Source organism: Drosophila serrata, unplaced genomic scaffold, assembly GCF_035046125.1.
Source record: "Drosophila serrata isolate PLE 108 unplaced genomic scaffold, ASM3504612v1 contig_165, whole genome shotgun sequence".
Taxonomy (NCBI): Eukaryota; Metazoa; Arthropoda; class Insecta; order Diptera; family Drosophilidae; genus Drosophila; species Drosophila serrata.
The window spans coordinates 4,751,362-4,777,074 of NW_028257063.1; the positions used below are offsets into that span (position 1 = coordinate 4,751,362).

Sequence of the window (25,713 nt, forward strand, 5' to 3'; positions counted from 1 at the left end):
ATTTCAAATATCCCCAACATATTACATTCTCATACTCGTCGTTTGTGGAAGGCACGCAAACATTTTGGCGCACATTTCCGCAGGAAGAGCGGCAGCCGAAATGCCAAAGGGCCAGCAGTGGACCGACCAGGTGGCCCAGGTGGGTGGTGGTAGGGTGGGTTGAGGTAGGAGTCGGGGTGACCTTTTGCAGCATGTTCATGCCGTTTGACATGCAACTTGGGGCGGAGCTAGGGGAGAGCCATGGCTAGACTTATTATGCCAAAAAAATGGGGGGAGGCTTGAATGCCCTTTTTTCTGTGAGTTAGTTACAGTGGCTTAAAAATAGTGAAATATATATTATATATATTTAATTTTTAAGACCAAATCAAGGCACATTTTAATGTAGATATTAAGGTAACAAAGATAGATTTACTTTGGGAAAGACAATTATTTAAGTATTACATATTCGTATAGCATATCTTTAAGATAGTTATTTTAGAATGAATAGAGACTATAACCTTCCAGCTTGACTTTACATTGAAAGGTCTTAAAAGATACCATTTTTAGCCCACTGTACACCCCTTTTGAATCCCCTCTCCAACCTTCTGATCCATTATGTTATTACATTTACTACAATAACCAAATTACGGGTCTGTCGCAGGGGGCAGGTACTTCCGTTCTATTGATTACATTTGCATTTTGATTAACAAATGATTCGACCCCTGGCACCAGCCCCAGAGTCATGTGAATAACTCACTTCCATGGAGCACTCACATACATAGAGCAAGTGTTTAGATTTGCTTTAATCACTTTTATTACTTGTCAAACACGAATCGCCCGCAGGCCACGTTTTCCGCACTCTGTCGGGTGAATGTGTGTGGGCTGAATATTTTGTTGGCTTTGCGGTTTTTTGTTTACATGTTTGGTAACAAACGGCAAGTACGAGTGTAAATTTCAGTGGTCTTTTGGCCTTTGCGGTGGAAACGCACACAAAAATCCGATACGGCTGGATGACACGTGCCTCGCGGCGAAGGAAACCGCAAGATCCTGTCCAGATATTACAGTCCGAGTCGTAAACCAGTCGGGAAGGGAATCAATTAAAGCTCATTAGCCTGGCCAGAAAGCCGAATCGAAAATAGCCGCCGGTAGGTAACTCTCCGGCGATAAGGCTGCGCTGTCCGGAGAAGTAATATACGATCCGATAGCAAAGTCCGCCGGGCATAGAAAGGCGGATGCCACTGGAGACGATCTGATATAGCCGGGTGTCATGGAATCTTTGTGCCGCTAAAGGAATTTCGCCTCGATTTATTTACGATTTATTTTGATTTCGCTATTCGGGACAATCTTTATGAGGTTTTCTTTGCAGTTGAAAAGGATCGTAAATCACCGACTACTGTGGCGCTCTAATGCCGGATTCGCACGTCATCCCCGTAAAGGAAAGAGGGCATACTATATATTTATACTTTACCTATACTATATAGTATATACATGGGTTTGTTGGGGGACTTGATTTGCCCTAGTCGTCCCCAATTGACTGATAAGCTTCAGGTACCTTTGGAAATTTGCCTGGTCATCTTGGTCTTTTAAAAGGGATCCACTGAATTGCATTATTTTCTGTAGAGGAGAAAATTGGTGAATAGAATATTTTTCTATATTATTTTTAAAGGGATTACTAGGTCTAGAACAGCTATATTTATATACCCTTGGCGGGTATTATAATTTCAATTCTAATTTCTAATAAAGTGAAGGCGTCATTTCCGATCCCATAAATCATATATATTCTTGATCAGCATCAAAAGGGGAATCTGTCTAGCCATCTGAGGAAAAAAAGAAAATGTTCAATTTTCTTAGGTTTTTTTAAAAAAAGATAAGGGCATTGTAAAAAAGTTTACAAAAATTTAAAATTTCTATTACTTTAAATTGAACTAAAAAAACTAAAAAAAAACTAAATATCTATAGTTCAAGTCCAGTTTCATAATTTTCCTAACAAAAAATGCTGTCTAAATATCCTCTAAGCCTAAAATAATGATGTAATAATGATGATGATAGGCCAAATAATAATAATTGCTCAATTGAAGGCCTTCCGCCCAATCAATCTTTCTCTTGACCTCCTAGGAAACTTTCACCTGTCCAACTATTTCCTCAAGAACTTTTGGCCACACGTCTCACAAGTGTGTTTGTGTGACTCATGGCCCAAACATTTTCGCATTTCCTTCTGGCCAAATGGAGGCTCGCCAAAGTAGCTAAATGGCCAGGCCTTAATCGTAATCAGTCATTGTTATTGATTGGGTGATACACCCCACAACAACCGCCGCTGCTTGGCACCACCACCCACCGAGGGCACACCACCACCCGCGTTGATTGACAGCGCAAGGTGGCGCCTAGAGCGGAGGGGGGTGGAGCAGGTGGAGAGGGCGGAGAGGCTGGTCAGCAGTTGGCCACAAAGTTCAAGTGGGGCCAGCGGCTGCGTGCAGAGTTGCCAACTCAATGCGATAATCAACTGTAAATATTAATGTTTTTATTGCTTAAAGTATTACCAATATGTCATGATCAGCAATGAAGCATTTCCGGTGGAATATAAAGAGAGTTCGATCAAAGAAAGTCAGTTTTAATAAATTTATGAGAAGGGTTTAAAGAGGAATTTAGGGTACAAGCCTTCAATAATAGAAACTGAAAGCATTTATGGGTTAATAATAAATAAATAAAGTTCACAAGCAATCATTTAAAATACAGCTAATTTTAAAACCATTTTAATTCTCTAAGATAAGTTTCTTTCGGATTTCCCTTACTTTTACTTTTCTAAATGTAACTACACCTGCACCTCTAAATTCCCTTGATTAATCCCATCTCTCCCTCTCTCTTAAAAACCTAAAAGAAATACCAAGCTAAACAATTTCCTTGGCCAAAATGGCAAATTAAATTGTTAAGTTTATTAACCAACTTGGGCTGACTTGACACGCCGGAGTCAAAAAGGCCAAACGGTAAAAATGGCCAAGTGGCCAAAATAGCAACACAACAAAAATATGCAGAAAATCAATGCTTTTTGGCCGGGCCTTGTCTTGGCTTGGCTTGGAAGCCATTAGGCAGACAATGTGCTGCGTCTTTTTTAAATGCCTGTCTTTGGCAGGTTCTTGGCCAGAGCCCAGCCAACGGCGCATGCAATTAAAGCCAAGTTAAGAGTTGTTGGCCACCCACGCCGACCAATTAGTTTGATGAGCGTTTTCGGCTGCCGTTGACGGCGAAATGGGCAACGCAGAAAAAAATTAATTAGCTTTTTGCGGTAACCAGCGAAAAAGTTGCCAAAATAAAGATTGATTTGAGTTTTGGGATTTGTTTGGCTTGTATTGGCTTTTTTTTCTTGGTAATATGCTGGCCTCGACAGGGTCGCAGTTAGCCTGGTTAATAGCGGTTATCTAACGGTGGGGCAGCTCACTATTTTTAGCTTAAGGGCCTTCGGTTTTTATTTTAAACAAGAAAGGAAGCTAACGTCGGCAAGCATTTTCCTCTATTTTTAGCAATCGTTTGTATGGCTTTATATAAATTTAAATGAAAATCTGTTGAAAACTGAAAAAGTGATAATTTTTATTCTAAAAACTTTCCGATCGTTCCTATGGCAGCTATAAATATATGTATATAAATAGTCCACCGATCCGCCATGCTCCGACTTATATATTAGTAGAATTAAATATAAGAATAACTCCATAGTTTTACTCAAATAGCTTGTTTTTTGTACCAAAACAATTCTCGCACATCTGTGTTTATGATTCCCAACTAGTTCAAACATCCCCGGAACGAAGTGGCTTCTGCCAGCTAGGTCTCAGCAATGTGTTGTGTTTCAAAAGTTGCAAGTCATTGTTTATTAGTGTTCAAAGTTAGTAACTGAACATACATACTTACTGATCATAGTTACTTATTGGTCATAGATACTTACTGTTCAGAGTTACTTACTGGTCAAATGATACTTACTATTCAGAGTTACTTATTGTTTATAGTTAAATTAAATATCAGCTCGCTGCGCCTCTCTGCCTCTCCCCCTCTCGCTCTATGTTAATCGCTCTATGTTAATCTCTCGAGGCAACTGCTTCTCTCCCACGCACTCACACTCACTTTCTCTGCTCTTCTCTGCTCTGCTCTTCTCTGCTCTGCTCTTCTCTGCTCTGCTCTTCTCTGCTCTGCTCGGGGACTATAAATAGAGGCGCTGAGGTCGCGCGCGCCTCAGTCTGTCCTAGGGGTACCTAGTGTTAACATCAATAGTGATAGTGCAAGTGGTCAGCCTTCGACTTTAAAAATATGACGTGGCCAATGAAACACATCTGGATGACTAGGAAGAAGCCTACTTTGGATGAAGTCACCCAATCTTGGTCACTGCACTGAAAGGAAGTAAACAATGACGTGTCCTTTACTGCGGTAAGAAGCTATTGGTGGTATCAGACCTAGGTCTAGACTATATATTCCAATTTATTTCCTTACTTTCTTACTGCTTTGGTCCCCTTTACATACTCAGAAACTTTCTGATATTTTGAGATACTTTAGATACTTACTGGTCATAGTTATTTACTGATCATAGTTACTTATTGTTCGTTGATATTTACTGATCATAGTTTCTTACTGGTTATAGCTTATTGGTGATCTTAGTTACTAACTCATCATATTTACTTACTGGCCGTAGATATTTACTGATCATAGTTATTTATTGGTCATAGATACTTACTTCTTATAGATACTTAGTGTTCAGAGTTACTTACTGTTCAGAGTTACTTACTTACTGGTCATAGATAAAAACTGAACATGGTTAATTCATGATTATAGTTTTAAATATCGTCCGATCGTTCCTATGGCAGTTATATATATGTATATATATAGTCCACCGATTGGCAATGCTCCGATTTATATACTAGTAAAATAATATAGAAGAATAACTCCATAGTTTCATTGAACTAACAACTAGCTCTTAAATTTGTTCCAAAATTAGTCTCGCACTTCTGTGCTTATGATTCCCAACTAGTTCAAACATCCCCGGAACGAAGTGGCTTCTGCCAGCTAGGTCTCAGCAATGTGTTGTGTTTCAAAAGTTGCAAGTCATTGTTTATTAGTGTTCAAAGTTAGTAACTGAACATACATACTTACTGGTCATAGGCACTTACTGGTCAGAGTTACTTAATGTTCACTGATACTTACTGATTAGAGTTACTTACTGCTCATAGTTACTTATTGTTTATAGTTAAATTAAATATCAGCTCGCTGCTCCTCTCTGCCTCTCCCCCTCTCACTCTATGTTAATCGCTCTATGTTAATCTCTAGAGGCAACTGCTTCTCTCCCACGCACTCACTCTCACTTTCTCTGCTCTTCTCTGCTCTGCTCGGGGACTATAAATAGAGGCGCTGAGGTCGCGCGCGCCTCAGTCTGTCCTAGGGGTACCTAGTGTTAACATCAGTAGTGATAGTGCAAGTGGTCAGCCTTCGACTTTAAAAATATGACGTGGCCAATGAAACACATCTGGATGACTAGGAAGAAGCCTACTTTGGATGAAGTCACCCAATCTTGGTCACTACACTGAAAGGAAGTAAACAATGACGTGTCCTTTACTGCGGTAAGAAGCTATTGGTGGTATCAGACCTAGGTCTAGACTATATATTCCAATTTATTTCCTTACTTTCTTACTGCTTTGGTCCCCTTTACATACTCAGAAACTTTCTGATATTTTTAGATACTTTAGATACTTACTGGTCATAGTTACTTACTGATCATAGCTACTTATTGTTCGTTGATACTTACTGATCACTGTTTCTTACTGGTCATAGCTAATTGGTGATCATAATTACTAACTCTTCAGAGTTACTTACTGGTCATAGATATTTACTGATCATAGTTACTTATTGGTCATAGATACTTACTTCTTATAGATACTTAGAGTTCAGAGTTACTTACTGTTTAGAGTTACTTCTACTACTCGCACTTCTGTGCTTATGATTCCCAACTAGTTCAAACATCCCCGGAACGAAGTGACTTCTGCCAGCTAGGTCTCAGCAATGTGTTGTGTTACAAAAGTTGCAAGTCATTGTTTATTGGTGTTCAAAGTTAGTAACTGATCATACATAATTACTGGTTATAGAAACTTACTGATCATAGGTACTTACTGGTCATAGATACTTACTGTTCGGAGTTACTTACTGGTCATAGATACTTACTGTTCAGAGTTACTAACTTGTCATAGATACTTACTATTCAGAGTTACTTACTGTCTGTAGTAACTTACTTCAAAGATACTAATTGATCCTCTACATGTGTTCTAAACTTGATCACAATCCAGCCTTGGAACCCTTTAAAAAATTAAATCAAACATTAAATAACCTAGTTACCTGGCAAGTCTAATAAACCTAAGGTAATGCCCAATTATATCATCGTTTAGGAAACAATTTCTCCCTTTACAAATCACGTTTCAAGTCCTCTAATCAGAGATTATACAACCAATTAACAAATACTCTACAAGTTGGATTAGATAACTCACTTTAAATATTCCTCAGCTGTAATCTTTGAATGCAAAAAATTCCCTTAGTGAATTTTCCAAAGAATTTTCCTATAAATATACATGAATTTCAGCTTTTGAAGAGGTTCAAAAATCACATAAGCAATGTCATAGCACCTATGGAGCAATCTCGATGACAGTTGCGGCCAAGAACTTTTATATTTCGCTAATGAACAGCCCTCGGCTATCACTTGACAACTTAACATACTTTGACTTCGAGTTGTTTGTAACCGAATCTAATCGGTGGCAATCTTTGAGGCACATTCCTTGTGACGTCACAGAGATAGCAACATTGGCAATCGCGTTGGCCCATGACTTTGGCCAATATTTTAGTTCAGATTCGTTTACGAGAAACTTCAATTGATTTCGCAAGGGGGAGAGAGAGTAGGAGGAGCAGTTGGCAACAGCTTTTGATAAGTTTTTTGTACCTGAAAAGTGAAGAGTAATTGTTTATAAACTTATGAAAAGAATTTATATTTAAAGTATTGCTAACTCTGAGTCACAAAAGTGATGAAATTGTGGCACAACAAATTCTGTAGAGAACCTTTGGACCTTTGATGGGTTCGATATCGCTTGATTGACAATAAACCCAAAACTAATCCCACTTAAGGTCTCTGTTATTTTCACTTCAAATGCGAAACGTGTAATTATCATTTTGAGTGCCGAATGTTGTTGAAATTGAAATGACATTTCAGTGAAGAAGGGAGAGATGTAATCCTCATTAGCCAGATGGCAACTTCTCTAACAAGTACTTGACATTATGGAAACTAGCTCTTTAATTGAGTATATTTATATATATATCCCTCATTAATTGCCTTTAAATTCTCTAATTCCTTCCCTTTCTCACACCCAATCCATTGGGATTCCCTTATTAAATACCTAATTTAACCCGACTCAAGTGCAACTTGGAGTGGGGCAATCCAATCCAATTGAAGCCAAAGCCAATCCCCATCGGTGTCTGTGCCAAAGTGCGTCCAGCAATCAAGCATCGGGGCAAGCCGAGTGAGTGCCTGTCATTGGTCGTCAATGGCAGGCGTTGAAAATCGAGGCATCAACGGACATCAGGCATCGCCCAACGTCCAGCGGACATCCCACATCGATACTGACAATGGCCCATTATCGGGGATTACAAGGACAGGCAGAAGGGCCACAAAAGAGCGAGGAGCTCACGACTGCTCACGGTGCACAAATCGGCATTGTTTCGTCGAACAAAAGGGGATTGCCCAAGGAGCAGTAGCGCCCCAGTCATCTCCACCTCCATCCTCCTCCACCCCAGTTGTGTCCTCTCAGCCATGTCCATGTCCATGTCCATGAATCGATTGTCTCTCAGTGGACCGAGCCGCGCCCCTCTTCCTGTCCTGAAGCCATTGTCAATCAATGTTCAATCAACTGCTGCATTTTTCGGCAACTTCCGCTGGGAGAAGTAGAGGAAGAGGGGCCCACCCACATGACACACTTCCAGGGCACTCAGAGAAATTTAAGGGGGTTTTCTTAAATTATAAAAAATATGAAAACTAGAGGGGGAACTTTTGAGGATCTGCTTAGGGGTTCCTTTAAATTAAAGACCTATAAAAAGGTTGCAAACATTTTATATTTCTCCAAATAATGAATTAAATTAAGTTATGTATCCTTTTCTGTAAGTGTCCTGGTAGTGGTCGCAACGGATGTCGCATGCGGGTCCTCATTGTGACCCTAATCGCTTTAAATTGCGATACACTTAGGGGTGTTTCCGCCTTTATGGCGTGGGTGTTAACCGTCTTTATGGCCAGCCGGAACTATTGCCATTCCCGTGATTGGAAGGACAACGATTGAGATTGGATTGAGTGTGTGAGCTCAGCGAGGAAACATATCCCGGCAAGGGCGTGGCCGCCGCCCAAGACCATGGCTGCCATCACAATATCCTCAAGCCTTAAAGGTTCGATGGTCTGACTTTGTGTGGGGAAAAAGTGCAGGAAGCCCGCCTTCACGGCCAACTCATGGACATCATCCACCAGTTTGCTCTGCAATCCGCTTTCAAAGAGTCTCTGTACGTGGTCATTGTAGAGCCGCTCCAGCACCCAGTTCTGGCGTATCACCTGGACGGCCCAGGTGTAGCCCACCGGATTGGTCAGCTTCTTCATCCGTCTCCTACGCAGGAACTTTTGCTGATACAGATAGAAGTCCATGCGATCCTCAGAGTCCACATAGGCATAGTTGGGATCCAGGCCATCCCTTCGCTGCTTGTGCAGATCCTCCTCCACCAGGAGAAACCTTTCCCTGAGCTCCTCCGAACTTCCATAGATGGAATTGGGTCGAATGTTGTGCTGTTGCAGCAATATGTTCACATTGGATGCCTTCAAGTCGGCCAGGTTCTCAATGGGTCTTTGATACAGCTTTGTGGTGAGCATCATGGAAAGCAAAGCCACGTATAGATTGGACAGAACAAATCCGATGGCAAAGAGCAGGAGCAGAAGCATCAGTTTGGAGAAACCAGAGCATTGCGGTAGGGAGAGTTCCCTGGTCAGCAGAGTCTGCACTGCCAGCAGGAGATACTGACCCACATCCCATTGACCAAAGTGCCAGCGATGGAGCAAGGAACCCATTACGCAAATGTAGACCAACATCAGGCCAATCGCAATCCAGACATAGAAGTCAAAGGGCCTGAAGAAGTAGTAGAACTTTTCGATGGGATTCCCAAAGGGGGCCATTATGGCCACGCGATTCATGCAAACCGGCTGACTGGTGGGATACTTGTATGTCCTTATAAAGATACTGCCACAGGCATCCGTCTCATTGTCCTGCACCAGATTGAGGCACTCATTGGTGGAGTATCTCCTCAGACCAGGAAAAGGTACCGCCTGAAAGGTGGCATTTAGGTGCTTAGCAAACAGCTTAAATATTTCTATAATGCTGCCTTTATAGCGATCCTTGGAATTGGGTGACTCTTCCTCGTCCACAAAACAATGAGGTGGATCATTGGTCACCAGCACTCGCAGGGGATATCCTTTTAAATTGCAATTATCTCGAGATTTTATATATTTTTGTAGATTAGTTGGTATAATTTCCAAGTAGGAATAAGGTCTCATCGACCAAAGTTGCTCTTCTTGCGAGGCATAAATTAATATATATGAAAATCCAGCATCCCAATAGGCCTTGCTAATTTCCGCATAACTTTTCTCTTCATTTTCATCTTTATCAATAAGCAATATATCGTTATATTGTCTATCTATAAAATATGATTTCAACACCTCGACAGTTATCAAATTAAAATCCAAATCTGCTTCCATATTCATTATAATTAGCACTGGTTCATCGTGTTCTGTTTTAAACTCTTCACTTATGTTGTTCAAAATTAATAACTTGGGCTGATTTGTCATCAAATTAAGTTCCTCGAAGGTCTCCTTGGTAAAACCATAATAAATGTGTGTCCTTATGTCTAATTTTAATGTTAATTCATTGATTATGGTCTCTGGATTTGTAGAATACAGTTTAAGGCACATAATTATTATTAGTAAACGTTTTAGAAGCACCATCTTGAAGAGTTTGTAAACCAATGAAGCTATTTTCTTTTATAAGTGACAAAGAAAACTCGGCTACTTAATTTAATTAGCCTGTCTTATTAGTTTGAGTTAATCAACAATTAATTGTAGCCTTGTAAAGGTGACGAAATATGCAATTAAAAGTTATTGAAGTGTTTGAGGTTTTGTTTGCGTAAAGGAGAGAAAGTTCTTAATTAAGTCAAGTGATTTTCCTTGGAGAAAGTGTTTAAAATATAATATAAGTTTTTATTATTAGAAGAAAAGGTTTTGTTATAGTTAATTGTTAATTAAGCGCATTACTAATTTTTAAACTTCTAATATTTTAAATTGAGTATGCAGATTTGTTAACCTAATGAAAACTAACATGGGACAGCTTTTTGAATTAAAATTAGTTCTTTTTTGGCTGAGCTATGAGTTTTTTAAACTTTGATTTGTGGAAAAAATTGGCATATAAAAATATCAATTAATATCTTCTTGGCATAAAAACCAAGGCAATATACATAATTAATTACTTTGAACTTAATTCGAACCCTGATTCAATTGCAACATTTTTAAGCATAATAAAATCAAAAATGATTTAAAATCCGAAATGCAGGCTGCTAAATATTCTGCAGTCTTAACAGTTCGAACAACAGTGCTTATCGCATGCGCTAACAGTACATGTCGCATGCTGTAACAGAATCTATCGCATGCAATAAGTGGTTGGCACTGCAGCAGCAATGGCTGCGCTCACACACGCACACCACCGTACGCCGCACAGCGCACAGCGCACACACGCACACGGCTACTTTCACGCTAAGAGACACAACAAATGCGCAAGTTTGTCAAACTCTTGTGCCGCTGTTAGCTGGCTGTTGCGTGCCGCTGCTGCTGCCGTTGCTGCTGCTTCGATTCGGTTTAGTCTCGATAATTCAATCGCCTTGCAAAGACGTGCAACGCTAAGGCAACGCCCGGCTTAGAGCTTACGTACAGCCCCTTACGTGACGATACATTGCATTACGTTGCGTTAACTGGAAAAACGTGCCCCCTTTTTTTGGGATAATGAAAAATTAAATACATAAAATATTTTACGATCTACCGGAAGGAAGGAAGCAGTGCGTCGCGTGTGAATGAGATGTGTGTTTGTGTGAGCCAGAAATGAGTTTCGATTTCATTTCGGCCTGACGCCAAGAAATACTTGAGAATATTTAAAAAAAATATAAATAATATTTGTGGAAAAAGGAAATGTGCTTTATCGGAATTATCGCAATTATTATCGGTCAAGCGAGGCGATTAGCGATTACACGGGGATAACCACTCGATGCTTCCCAATGTCAGCCACATCAACCGATAACTGAATCCGCCAACTGAATTTTAGTTTACTGCTCTGAGCCGGCAGTAAATGGGTTAAAATTATGTACATTAATCGCCGAATGAATGTCGAATCAGTTAGAGAGACTGCTGTTTTTTATTGTGAGTATATATTAAGTGATATATGTTATAATGATCGATGGAGGCCTAGGCTGAAAGTGAAGGTGAAGGGTGTTGTTAATCGATTACGCTTTTGGGCAGTAGAGAAATTAAAGAGTACTTGTTATTGAAGGTTTTATTAGATGGTAATAATTTTAAATATAACAAATTAGGGGAACATCTTAAAGTTTTCTGGGTCCTTAGGGATATTTGGGACTATAAGTGGGGGTCAAGCTACACCAAAACTTCAATTAAACACGCTTCTATTAAATCCTTTTTTATAATTAGATTGATTCAGAGCGGGTTTTTAAATTAAAAAATTAAAATATTACCTTTATATATTCTTCAAAGTCCCCTTAACCTGTAAGGTAAAAAAAAACCTAGTGTTATCTTCTCATAACTAACCAACCTTTTTGAGATTTGAGTTGATTGAGGCGCCGGTTTGCGATATGCGGGGAAGACCCTTAACTTTACAGCGCCACCGGGCGACCCTCGTGCTTAGCCACTCGAATGGCAATACCCTCGAATCTATAAAGCACTAAAAAACTCTCATCAAGGCCCCTCGAAGCCAAGCACAGCCTCAGACACAGCCACAAAGTCCCCCGTCCATTCACAACTATCAAACTGTTGGGGCCACAAATTAACCAAGTTACAAAGGCCAAAAGCACTTCCTCAATACTAGAAAAAAAAAACTGAAGAGAAAACCACCGAACCACCCCCTAACCCACTCCACTGAACGAAATAACTCTCCAGTTGGTAGCTTCGAAATCTTATCAAAGGCGCTCGCTTTGTAAATGCTATCGAGCTATCGAGGAGGTGCCTCAAATTTATGCCCGGGGTAACCTCGTTTCGATCCCCAGTAAAGCAATGTGCACGCCACATTTTCCCAAGCAATAATGCACTGAGAGAAAATGTGGAATATTAAAAGAATAATCACATTTTAAAGTTACTCAATCTTGTAATTATTTGTATACAAAAATTGATTGTCTAGGGAATGCTTTAGCTTTACCTTAAATAAATATTAATATTTAAATAAAATAAGTATATTCTTTCAGTGTTCTTTTAGAGACTCATGGTGGGTGGCAGCTGGGCGGGGTGAGGCAGTGGGTGGTTCAGGCCTCCAGTCAAGTGAAGAGGTAACAAAAAAAAAGCCAAGGGTCGGAGGCAAGCAAACGCATTATTTTGTAATTATCGACAGAGTTCTAATAAATAAAGCGTAGCAAGGCCCCACACAATAGAGTTTTTCGTTATATATTTTCCTTTCTGGGTTGATGAAATTATGAATGGAGATAAGGTGTGGCATGTGCGAGGGAAATGAGAGAGGTGATACGCGGTCGTAACTCTTCATTCATTCAAAATTTCTTTATAGAAAATTAAAGGCAAATAAATAATATAGAAAATAACAAAATCATTGCATAAATACCACTTGAGTTTTGCCAAATATTGACACTAAAAATAACTAGAGATATGAAGAAGTAGAGCAAAGTTGAGGTAAATTTAAAATGCCATTGAGACTTTTACAATTTCCTGGGAATTAGTTAGTCACAAAGTCTGCCCCATAAATCTAGAAATAAATCTTGTAAAAAGAATATGGCTTTGGGAAAATACAATATAAATTCCATGGTCAGAGTCTACTCTCATTCATCATTAAATAAATAGAATGAAAATATTGCCCAGCTAAAAAGGAAGACGTAAAAAATTGCCAGAGATAAAATGCCATTGAAACGATTTTACAATTTCATAGAGGCAGAGGACAGCACCTATAAATTGCAGAATAAATCTTGTAAATTTTGCACTAAAGCTACCGTAATAATAATGCGACATTACATGGTCAAAGTCGCCTGGAAATTATAGATGTAAGCACCTGGCGACTGCCACATATGGCGGCAGGTTAATCTGGGTTCCCCATTTGATTTACAACCTGACCTGGCACAATAACACCTATAAGGAGGGGAAAAGGGGAGCACACACAAGCGCCGCCGCTGGACGAAACAATAAATTCATTAAATCAAAGGCGCGATTATTAATGAATGTAATAAAATATCAAAAGAGATAGAGAGAGACACAACTAATCAAACATGATAAATTACCCAAAGAGGAGCAGAGGTGGTTGGGTAAAGGCTACCGGCATACCCTTTAAAAAGGGGGGAACACACACTCCACCCCCCAAGAGATGACATGAAATACTTTTGTGCTTTGTTTGCACGGTATCAAAGTATTTGTAGTGACAAGGTGTAAACATTGGTATGCAATTTAGGTTCGATATTGTTTGCTTACGTTTTTTTCTGCCTTTTTGGTATCTGATAGATACAATTATTGATGGAACGCTGATAGATAGCACAGCGATAAGGGACACGGCAAAACCTAAAGAGAACTCTGAATACATGGAGAAAAATAACTACGGAATCTTTACTAATATATTTATCCCTTTTCCAGGTGGTGATTTCAGGTGCATTATGTACAGTAGAAGATTTCGTAATAATGTCACAGTGTGCACACAACAAAGCCATACACCTAGCTGCGGAAGGAACAGTCTCAGTGACAGACACTTCACAGATCCGTAAGTAATTTCCAATAAATTTACTACTTAACCCCCAATAACACCTCAGTTCAGCTCAGCTCAGCTCAAGTGCCTGCGTCTCCTGCGGGTGTTTTTTGTTTATTGACACGTCTGCAGGAAATGCCTTCACATTGCCATCTAATTTACAATTTCCAAAACTATCTCCGCCTTTGCCCTCCAAAAAAAAAACCTTTCACAAAAATAAATATCCCCAAGAAACGAAAATATTTCAACAATTTTACAGTAGTTTGTTGCCGCCGCTGTTTTTTTGTTTGTTTGCTTTCATTTCCATGACAATGATGGGTTAAGGAGGAACCAAAAAAAAGAGGGTTTCAGAAAGTGCCACAATTGTTGAATATTATTTATTATTAATAATAATAATGTTGCCAACTGTCAGCCAAAAGCGTGACGAAAGCTACTTGAGATGAGGTAACAGCAAAGGATGGAATTTTAAATGAAGCTGGGAAAGGTTTCTTTTTGAGTCTTTATTGAATGCTTTCTTTTTTATTTTGCATTATTTTAGGGGATTAGATATATTTCGGGGAATGTTTTGAATCTTTAAATAATATTTACAGAACTTTTTATTATTCAGAGTTCGCTCTTTTTATATTTTCCTTTTACATAGATAGACACAAACTTGTCTGATGTATTAATTATGATTAAAATCACCTTTTCACTAAGCTCATAATTTATTTGGGCTTACAAAAAATCAACAAATTAATATAACAACATAATCAGCAACTTTATTCAGTGGCAAACCTATTAAATAATAGATATTCAATATAAAAAACCCCTGCATCTGTGAGTAGGTAACATTTGTGGGTCAGCAGTCATAAAATGCGTAATTTATTGCAAAAAGAAGAGAGAAACAAAAGGAAAATTTGCTACGCTTTGGGTCAACTTTCACTGGGCGCAAAAAAAGAAAAAAATAACAGAAAAACAACCTTTTTTTCGGGTCTCGGACTATGGCCAATTAGAGCCGCTGCAGCTGCTGCTGGCCTGAAACCCAACAAAACAAAAAAGAGATACAAGGACCAGCACGAGCTACGCAGGCTTCTCCTCATCCTGCTCCTCACACACAGCAGGATAATAGGAAAACAACAGCAGAGACAATGGCGGTTCAGGAGAAGCGAGAAAAATGCTGAAAATGCAGTAACAACAGGTGCAAATACCATTCCAGCTGGTCCTGCAGGATCCCGAAACACAACCACTTAAGGCTAATGTGCGAAAAGTTCCTTTTGTCAATTTGCACGCCTCTTCGCCTACGGGAGACCCTCCTGACCCTCACTTTTCATTCATTTGCATGACTAAGCTCAGGTAGTAAGGGATTATCCCGAGTCCTTAGTCCTTAGACCTTAGACCTCCCCAAATGCGGGTTTATCCCACTTGTTTGACTGGGAATTTCCCCTAGGCCAAGTCCCTGGTCAACCGAATCCCCGATTAGCTGGAAAAATGTATACAAGGATACAAGGGATGACCATAGCTGCTAATGAATTCTGACATCTCAATCAATTTCTCTCTATATATGTATATTCTGGGGAGGTGGAACTTTCACCACCCCAAAAAGAAAAGACACACAAAACATTTCCCCCTTTTCCATTTTCCCAAAACAGAAGCGGGCCACACGTCAATAAATCACACGATTTAATTTCAGACCAACAGAAGGCCAAAATTGTTGAGGTGGCACGGCACGGTGTATATATCTAGGATTGCAACTGCATCCAGGGGGAAACCCTGGTGGACCCTGGACCATAAAACATTTTATAGCTCATCATGTGCGGTCATAAATTTAAGAACGCAATCAGTTCTGCTCTAGGTTCCCCCTTCTATAGGGACTCTATAGTTCTTTTGAGATCGGGGCGTTGCCCAATCAACACCTAAAGTCTTGCCCATGGGATGCATGTAACAAGTAACGAAACCGTTAATTTCTTGATCAAATGATGAATACCAAGTCCCTAAAGTCCATTGTTTCTGAAACCCCTTTGGGACTCTCCGGTGTATCTATATGATATATACTACATGGTATATGTTATGTGCTGGGTTGTTTGCCTTGTAGTTCATTAAAAATGTTTAGCATTGTTCAGCATCGTTGAAGGCTACAGCGCCATCAGCGAGATCAATCAGATCTTTAGGTTCTCACTCAGATTCACAGCAAACACGAGGCGGCAAGAAGTATCTTTGAAGTTGAAGAGGTTGTAGCGCCTCAGTTTAAGTTTGAAAATTTGATTTATTTGATTTAAAAACTATACATTTTATAAGTAGAGAACATATGATATCCAACTGATTGATTTACTCACTTAAAGAGCTTTATTTGAACTTCTTTTCTTAGATTGAAATCCACTTATTCACGAGCTCAGATTATAACATCTTCAAACCTACAGTTTTTCCCAAGTTTAGGTATTTATTACATAAATTCCAAACCCATTCTGAAGCTACAAATTTCCAAATCCATTCATCTTCTTCAGTGTTTCAGTGTTTGACTTACCTTCACCTTCGGGCCCGAATCTTAAACAAATTTGTTAATCCTTTTCTACCTATCGCTGGCCAAGAAATCTCGATACCTAACCTGGTCTTAAGAAATCCCTCAATGACTTTGCCGACGATTATTTGAAAATTCCGAGACACCAGACTGAGGCCCAGACGAGGAGGTGCTAATAATGTGGGAAATATTTAGCACCATCATTACAAACATCATTAAAATATAAATAGATGTGTTTAACATGAACACCCAAAAGGGAAAACCGAGGAGGAGGGAACGGCACAGAAAGTTCGACTTGGTCAAGGAAGGGAAATTCCAAGAAATAGCACGGTCTTTGGTGTCTATCTTTTTTGTATTTTTTTGGAGCTATAGTCATTGAACCTGCTGCCTTGTCCGATCTCGCAGATTCATCAATTAACGCCCCAGGGCCCCTCTTCAGTCTTCAGTCTCAGTCCGGTCCAAGACGTCAGCAAATAAATGCATTTCCGTTGCCACTCACAAACAAATTTCCAAGAGAAACCGACGACTGAAGCTGAGGAAAATGTTGAAAAATGTTGTTCCCAAACAGATTCGAACCCGATTCTTTTACCTACCGCCGTGGAGAGAAAAAAGGGGCTCAGACGGTTAAGAAAACATGGTCAACAACAAAGCCGAACAAGTGTACCGCTTGCCGATCGTCAGTTCGACAGTTTTTGGTCAATTGCTTTACTCCATCTTTCGTTGGGATCGAATGGGTATATGTATATATATATAAGGTATAGGTATAGGATTGAGGAGACCTGCATTGATTTCCACTTAACGCTTCAAAACTCAAGTGGCCTTTGCGAGCCAAGTTTACAGTTGAAGTAAATGCGCTTTCGTTCTCTATCTCTCCCTGTTCCAATATTATTGTTTCCCACAGTTGGTCAGAAAATATTTAAGCGCCAATTTGATGTAGTTTTTCCACTGCTTCACAGTAGTTTTTCCTTTTCTTCTTCGTTTTTTTTCTTTAACTCAAGTCAAGTGTCTCCCCTTCGAATTTGAATAACAATGCCTCGTCGTTCGGCGCGTCATCAAAGCTGGTGCTTTTTCTTTACCGAAATTCTCTGCCCCCATGGAAATTTCTTCTTTGATTCTTCGATTGGTAATGAGCGATCGTTGGCCCGTTTGATCTCCGGTTAGCAAGGAGCTGTTGCTGTCAGCAATTACGCACTTGAGCAGCACAATGGGGCAGGAGAGAAGGTGGAGCTAGTCAAATCGATCCCTTTTCTTTTCTTTTTGGTATCAAAAGTTTCCCGGAATCTGTGATCGCTAAGCGTGGGAATGGGAATTGACATTGTTTTTGGGAGATGGGAATTGTAATTTAGAAATAATAAAGAAAAATGAATGAATTTGGTAAGGGAAAGTAAAGAAAAGCATCCTGAAATGGTGTCTATAGTTGACTCAGACTGTAAGACTTCCCTTGGCTTCTCCTAGAGATCAAGGCTTCACCTCCTAATCCCCTATAAAATCCCTTCTCCACCGATTTTCCCTGGCCACCGGAATCATGTTCTAATCAATAAAAACCCACCAGCTTCGATTATCTGTGAGATAATCAAGAGCAGAACCCAACTCAGACTCATAACTATAGCACACTCCACACGGCACACCGTTAAATTGTGCATTTTACGAGCCCAACAAAAAGTATAAGAGAAACCTAAACTCAAAACCAAAGCCAGAACCGAAAAGCCATTAAATACCTGGCCAGGGGATAAAACAAAACGCCGCCGATCGCCAATCGCCGATCGCCGTTCGATGATCAGTGGGGCAATAAATTCATCAAACAAATATCGCTGCTGAGCCTAGGAGCTTCGATCGACATGAATATTAAAAACCACAAAACCATAATCAGGGCATTATGATCACCACCGTCTGTTGTGTGCCCCGGAAAACATATCAATCTCTGGGCCACCGTTGTGGCCTTTTTTATTTTATATATTTTGTGTGTGTGTTGTTTTTGTGGTGCAGCCATTAACTGCCTGCAGACGACGGCCTAATGGACATGATCTTTCGTCACTCCCCGAATACAAAAAGGGAATGTACCTTTTTTGTGGCTCTCAGCGATCGATCGATAGATCTGTGGGCCAGATCCCTAAATACCCTTTAAATTGAACTTAATTCCTGTTCGTCAGCGGCATTTATCATCGTTTATATCAGAATAGAGAGAGGGACCTTCCGGAGGAGTTAACCCTGTCCTTGAGTGTTGAGATATGCTATCTCTTTGGTTTTTTTTATAATGGAAGTTTGAGGCATCTGTTGTTAGGGGAAATGAGTCCTGTTTTGATGAGGGGAAGTGAGCACAAAAGGATGTAACTGAAAATATTTAAATACTGGAATGTCAAGGATAAAAGGAGTGATAACTAGGAGAATAAATTGTAAATAGCATTAAGCATTTATTTATAGCTTTCCCTTCCTGCCTGATTCATATAAATCTCCTCCATTCCAATCGATAATCTCCACTGTCTCTTCTCAATTGATTTACCCTAATTTATTTTAAGCATTTCTACGAACAAAACGTTCCGTGTCATTGGGGGCAGGAAATGTCGCAAGCTTGAAAATAAATAAATAATTTGTGGTCCAGGCCAAGACACGGCTGTCGGTTTGATCATTGCGGCAGAACGGAAATGGAAATGCATTCATTTGTCAGGCCGAATGGCTGGCCAAAATAAATCAATTCACTTTGGCCAACTTGATGGCGCTCTCCTTCTGGAGAATTCTTTGCTTTTTTAGCCAAGGCGCCGCTTCCCCACTTTCCAATTACGTAAAGGGCAGGATTGCGTGCAGCAAATGGAAATTCAACCGAGTTCTTATGGTGCAATCGCATTCGAAGTGGTTTGAGACTACCGTTTAACGAGCTTATGATGATGATGGTGGGTCAGTGATGTCAATTTGTCTTTAATGTGGTGAAAAAAGGGTTTTTCCTTACTTGTGCAAAGAATTGCCTTAAAGATATATATTGCTTATGAAATTCTAAAGAGTTTTCAATATAAACACAATGATCAAGGACAACTTCATTCAATAAAAGCAAAGCAAGATTGATTTCTATATCATTGTAACCAAAATAAAATCATTTTATAAAGCATCAAAACTAATTTACCATTCATTAAACAACTTTAGAAGTTGTATCAATGGGTTCTCCTTAATTTAATTTATTATATGCCCAAGTTATATCCTTTTTCCACCCAATTTGTGATCCCTGGTGCCACTGCCTGTGGCATGACTCAAACTCGAACTTCAAACAGCCATTTTTCCCCATGTCTCTCTTGGCTGCTTTCATGTCTCCCCATACCTGGCTTTTTGGGCATGCAAATGGGGCTTTTAATCATAAAATACCTGTGTATTTTGGGCAGTTGTTAATGGCAGGAGGCGTTCGACTTGGCTTGCGTGTCCCTGGCTTGTTCCACGAACCAACACGCAATCCCCAGCAAAGGGGAACACTTGCTATCCGTTCGCTTAATTCAAGTATCTGTTAGATGACAATGCGTGCCTGCCGACACCTACTTGTACATTGGTGTAGTGCTGGTAATTGTCTGGTTCCTCCCTCCCTCCCGAGGGGGAAAGTGCTTTTCCGAGAAAATTGCCATTCAATTGGCACATCATTTGCTGGCGCTGACGTAACCATGAACTTGGCTTTCGGGTCTAGACCACACTCAGACTGGGGATTGGCAATCATGGCTTTTTGGAAGTTTTTAGCCTTTAATAGAGTTATTCCGGTGCCGATCTGTCGGCACATAAAATGTTCGCTTATCGCCTTATTAAAGGGTCGCTGTGCCGCTGAAACTGGATTTCGGTCAAAATTAAGGCTAAAATCGCAAAAGTCTGAGGGCCCTTTGGGTCAATAGCCTGGCTTGGCAAAGATTAGTGCAAATTATGAAATGTGTAGGAAGCGCCATTAAAACAGAGAATCTCTAAAAGGAAATAAGAAACACAAGGTTAAAGGACTCCAAGGAGTTGTGAGAATTGAAAGAGGTTAAAAGATTTAAAGCAGAAAACAAGACTGGGTTTTAAACAACAAGAAGTTGTTTAGTTATTTTTTAGAATAAAAATATTCACCTTTCAAAGACAAACAATATGTTGCGGGTGGAAAATTTATAAGTAACAAACAAGCTGCAAACAATTCAAGGTTTTTATGTAAATGAACTTACTTCAAGTACTAAATATTTGCTTAAAGCATACGGTGTGGATAACCAAAAACATTTACAAAATTTATTCAATGTGAAATGAATTATTTAAAGATAGTTAATTCAAACAAAAAGTTAGTGCTGTATTCCCATGGCTAAAATTTCATGCTTTTTGCCATAAAACATGAAAATCGAGCCTGGGACAGAGCTTGGTTAGTGCCCTATTACAGGTTTATTTTTCCAGCGAATCAATTTGCAAGTATTCCCAGAAAGGCGGCAGCCCAAAGAGTTGTGTGATCCCACGTTTTTTACGAGCACACTCTTTACACCTGAAGCCTTAATTAAGTCCTGGAGAGCTGCTGCTATATATCTGCTATATGGACAAGGATCTCTCTGGAAAACAAACAAACGAAATGTTAAAGTCGAAATAATGACGCGCGAAAAACAATAAAACAAAGGCACCACCAAGGAGGACGACTGCAAAACTGAAAACTGAATACTGAAAGCAGAGAAAAATAATGTTGGCCTGGCAAAAATGACAGACAATAAAAGTGGCAGGAGCAAGGAGCAGGAGCAGGAGGAAAAAACCCAGCTGGCCGCACTTGGCACCTTGAGGCCCAGCCAGGCCCAGACCAGGGCCCGATCCTGTTGGCCACACAGCGTCAACTGGACAAGGACATGACGTTTTTATTATGCGCCCAATGTCCGTCCGAGCCTTGCTCTAGGCCAGGCCACAAAAACGGGACACGAAGTTGGCCAGGGAAACGGAGAGCCGAGAAAAGACAGACAGACGGCGGCGCCCTGCCGGGAAACCCGACTCATCGTCGTCCGTCATAGATCTCTGGGCGGTGGCTTCGACTTTAGTTTTTTGGCCCTAAACTTTTGTTTTACGGCCCACGAGCTAAGGGAGGAGCGTAAATCAAAAGGTGTTACCCTTGGGCCCTCAGGGTCTTCAGAGTACTAGAATCGCACAAGCCCTAGTCCGGGCCATGTTTCCCTCTGCATTGTTGGTAATTTCAGCTAATTAATGGCATCATTACAGGGCCCAGTCTTTGGGTTTAGTCCTCCTTCTTGGACACGTAAATAGTGCTCTCTGTTTACCTTTTGGCTTGGCCTCTTCGAAAGGATAATTATGTTGTAAGTGGTCCAGACACGCCCGCCGATCCCTATAAGGAGTGGATCTGGATCCTTCGACAAAGTAAACAGTTTTGCAGGCAGATCTGGGAAGTTTTGGGTGGTCTCCACTTGAGGGTTCAAGTGGGAAAAGAGAAAAGTGAGTGGGAATAGTGAGGAAAATTAAGCTGATACTTTTACTTAACATTTTGAAAGGTTTCCAATCAATAAATTCCCCAGAAAATAAAGTGGCAAAGCCTTTCAGACAGACTTTGTGTCATTTATTCATAAACCCCATTTTTGGTTTTAATAAATTCCCTCCATAACGTGCTAATGTCTTTACATTAAACCATTAAATCGTTGTTATTCAATCAATATCGGACCAAAATTCCAATTCGGGTCTGAGCTCTCTTAATTAAAAGCCCATAAATTCGAATATATATATTTGCCACTCTAAATTTCGGGACAATAAATATGTCGCCACCCCCGCTAGCCCCTCGAGAAGTGAGCGGAAATTCAATTACAAGACAAATTTGCGGGAAATTAATTTGGTAAATTTATAGAGTTGCAGCAAAGTCACAGCGTACATAACCATAAAGCCGGCTTTATCTGTTGTTAACCCATTAGTTGACAAATTTTGTTTTGGCCAGTACTTATGTGCCGACGCCCACGCAGCTTCCTGAGGAGAAGAATTACGATCATTGGCCAATCGATATTGGATATTAGCACCTGTCGGCATAAGTCAGACGTCAACTGTATCTTAATTTATGGTGACGTAATCAATGCTTCTGCATCTATCTTGGCCGTAACTCAACTTTGTTGTGCGTGTGTCCCAGCGGCAGATCTACATGCTAAAAAACATGAAGAAATAAAAAATAGATAAAAAAAGGTGAAACAATTTCAATTGTCACAATAACTCAGCGAGTTATGATCAAAAGGAAGCCAGGCAAATTTTACTATTCAGCGGCGACTGTTGCAACTTGCAACTTGCCACTCGGAGTGTTAACGTTAACCCATTAAATGGGATACCAAAAAGCGTAAACAAGTGACTGCGACTGCAACTGCAGCCCGAGGCAAATTTATGTGACCGGGTTGACAATTTTTCCCGGCTTGCCAGTTCATATATATATTTTTTCGGTGGTTTTTAATGCCTTTTTTCCTCGATGTGCTTTTGGGACCCGCTGTTGGCGCATTAGCGGGGCCATTTCAAGTTGGCTAACACGCAGTTTAAACGGCTTGTAAGTGACTACGTTTGCACTTAATTAATAAAGCCATGGCTCCAAAAATCCAAGCCACACTCTTTGACTTTGTTGCAATGTTGCAATGCAACCGTTGCCCAGTTTCTGGTAATTTCAGCCTGCCCGCGTCCTTGCTTAGATAACACAGCAATTAGCGTATATATTTGTGCATTTATTTTAATAAATCGCCAGTGAAACGCCATTCATTATTTGGGGCGGTGGCTTAGCATAATTGAATGCCGGTTTCAATTTATTTTCCACATCTCTCTACTGCAACAATGAAAGCAAAACCGCAGCAGTAAGTAAACAAAATGAAACCGAAGCTTAAACTGAAAATTGCTGCTGCGGCTGATGGAACTATCAATGTAATTTAACAATCATTTCGAATCCCCTTCGGTGCCGGCAGCAATTAACTGTAAATAACATGCGGAGCGGGCTGCGTGTGTGGTCTGCAAAAAAAGCAATAATAAATAAAAAATAAATAAGAAAATAAAGCAAGGGAAAAGTTAAAACCATTTTCAATATCAACTACAAAGGGCGGCGGCTTGTTGGTTTTTTTCGCTGATCATTATTGCCTCTGTCATCGACATTGTCCGCAGGCCATTCGATTGATAAATTATAATACTCTTTTGCAGGGTATCATACTTTCAGTCAGCAGCTTGTAACGATGTAAAGGAATCATTTCCGACCCCATAAATCATATATATTTTTCATCAGCATTAAAAGGCGAGTCAATCTATTTACATTTTGAAGAAAATAAAATTTTTTGATTTTTTGAAAAATTGCCAAAAATTTTAGGTTTTAAACTGAGTATGCAGATTTGTTAACCTATTAAAAACTATAATAGAAAAGCTTTCCGAATTAAAATTAATGCACTTTTGACAAAATTGTCACAAGTTTAAAACATATTTTCCCCCCAAAAATATAAAAAGAGAAACCCCTCAATAAATACATGTGTATCAACAACATCAACAAAAGACTCTGAAATAATAGTAATAACATTATTTTTTATTGCCTCCGATGAGTAATAATTCATTATAAAGAGCAACTGTGTGAGTCAAAAACTTGTAATGGTCATGTTATTGATTACATAAATAAATTAAGTAGATATATCTCTATAAAACCTATGACGTGTTCATAAAGGAAGTAGCAAATCCACTTTTAAACACGTACAAATCCGTAAACAATTCAATGGAAATTTATAAAACTAGCTTCGGCTTTTAAGTCTTTTTATGTTTATTTTTAATTAAAAATTTTACTTCGAAAAAGCGCTCCACAAAAGATTCTGAAAAATAGCCCTGGCATATAAATTTTATCTCAAATTTTTGTTCTATAATTTTAATTGCTTTATTCTTGATTTGGTGGACCACAAAATTCAATCAGTGCAACATAAATTATAAGCAAATAAAACCCAGGAGAGAACACAGAACGGCATGTGACCCAGAAACGGGGCCACCGATGACTCCCCAATAAAAGAAGAGATTTTCTTTCACGAGGTCTTCAGGGTTGGGGTCTGTCTGACCATTCCGGAGAGCCACCCACATAAAGTGCCAGAGGGAGAGTGCTATTCGTGGTTTACATTTTCACTCCACCTTTTCTTCATGTTAGGATGCACTGGAAAAACCACAATATTCAATCAAACATGATATAGTATAATAATGATAATTTAAAAATAAACAGATATCCTTAAACAATTTCACAAATTTGGACATATGTTAAAAATGATTTCCTATTATTATTAAAATTGTTATGAACTTCACTTCCTTTATAATGGATCCTTAACATATTCAATGTTCATTGTCATAGTCATAGTTTTAGCTTTGTAAAAACTCATTTTCCCATTTCAATTTCTTTATGATTTTCCCCCTATTTTTCCCAGTGCATTGTCTGCCTTTTGTGGGGGCGACAAATCGTGCGCTAATTAACTCATTGACACTGTGCCCTCTTCGCCCCGCAGTGCATCCAATTCCCTGGGGGCAACGATTCCATGTGGCGTCAGTGGAGGAATCGTGCGTAAAACTTGAGTACGCTCCACATTAAATGGCGCTAATTTCGTGGCATTCGACTTGAGCTGGAAGAGATGGAAATGGAGCTAGAGATGGAGCTAGAGATGGAGCTAGAGATGGAGCTAGAGATGGAGCTGGGAGTCAGAGTCAGAGTCAGAGTCTGGTCTGCAGGGCGTGCCAATGCAATTAGCATTTGTGCAGCTGCAGAGGGCAGAAGGGTGTTAGGGTTGAAAACCAAACCAAACCAAACCAAACCGAGTCTTAAACTGATAAATAGCTGCTGCTGTTGCTGGTGCAATGGCTTCAAAGTTTGTTTTCCTGTGGCCAAGGCCCAGACCCGAAAGCAGTTTTTGTTTGCTGCTCGCTCTCGGCTTACAAAACAAACCCAAATGCCAGCAAATAAAACGGTTTTCTTCCAGGAAACGTGACAAAACGTCAATAACCAATCGCCAGTGGTGTGTGAGTGCACAACTCTCCTATACGTACATATGTACTATATATATACTAGTGACTGCAACTACGACGATTCTGATCATGATCATGATCATGATTGCGATAATTATGATCATGACGACGACGACTGCATGTGACAAATCGCAGTTTGTTTGTTTACGTTGCTGCATATGCAAAATGCGAAGGCAAAATGCAAAATGCAATTACTTAAGGGCCTCCTGCACCGAGTGTAATCTAAGATCCCGGACCCAT

At 39.8% G+C, this 25,713-nt stretch overlaps 2 protein-coding genes across 7 annotated transcripts in view; one reads left to right on the top strand and one right to left on the bottom strand.

Annotated features, from left to right (window-relative positions):
* The window catches only part of ths (thisbe), a 67,246-nt gene that overhangs the window by 30,836 nt on the left and 10,697 nt on the right, over nt 1-25,713 (top strand). For 5 of the 6 annotated variants that reach the window (XM_086827347.1, XM_086827346.1, XM_020947912.2 and 2 more), the window contains one exon: nt 13,910-14,033. In XM_086827347.1, the coding sequence (XP_086683473.1) occupies nt 13,910-14,033 (124 nt within the window). Of the gene's footprint in view, nt 1-10,744; nt 11,477-13,909; nt 14,034-25,713 lie in introns of those variants that run through there. The other variant, XM_086827351.1, reaches the window with a different exon arrangement.
* Ir48c (Ionotropic receptor 48c) lies at nt 7,955-10,356 on the bottom strand. Its single transcript, XM_020947919.2, has one exon. The coding sequence runs from the start codon at nt 10,016-10,018 to the stop codon at nt 8,282-8,284; it is 1,737 nt and encodes a 578-aa protein (XP_020803578.2). The 5' UTR covers nt 10,019-10,356; the 3' UTR covers nt 7,955-8,281.

Excerpts from the sequence above, each read along its gene's own strand:
- Ir48c (XM_020947919.2), bottom strand. The coding sequence starts at position 10,018 with ATGGTGCTTCTAAAACGTTTACTAATAATAATTATGTGCCTTAAACTG.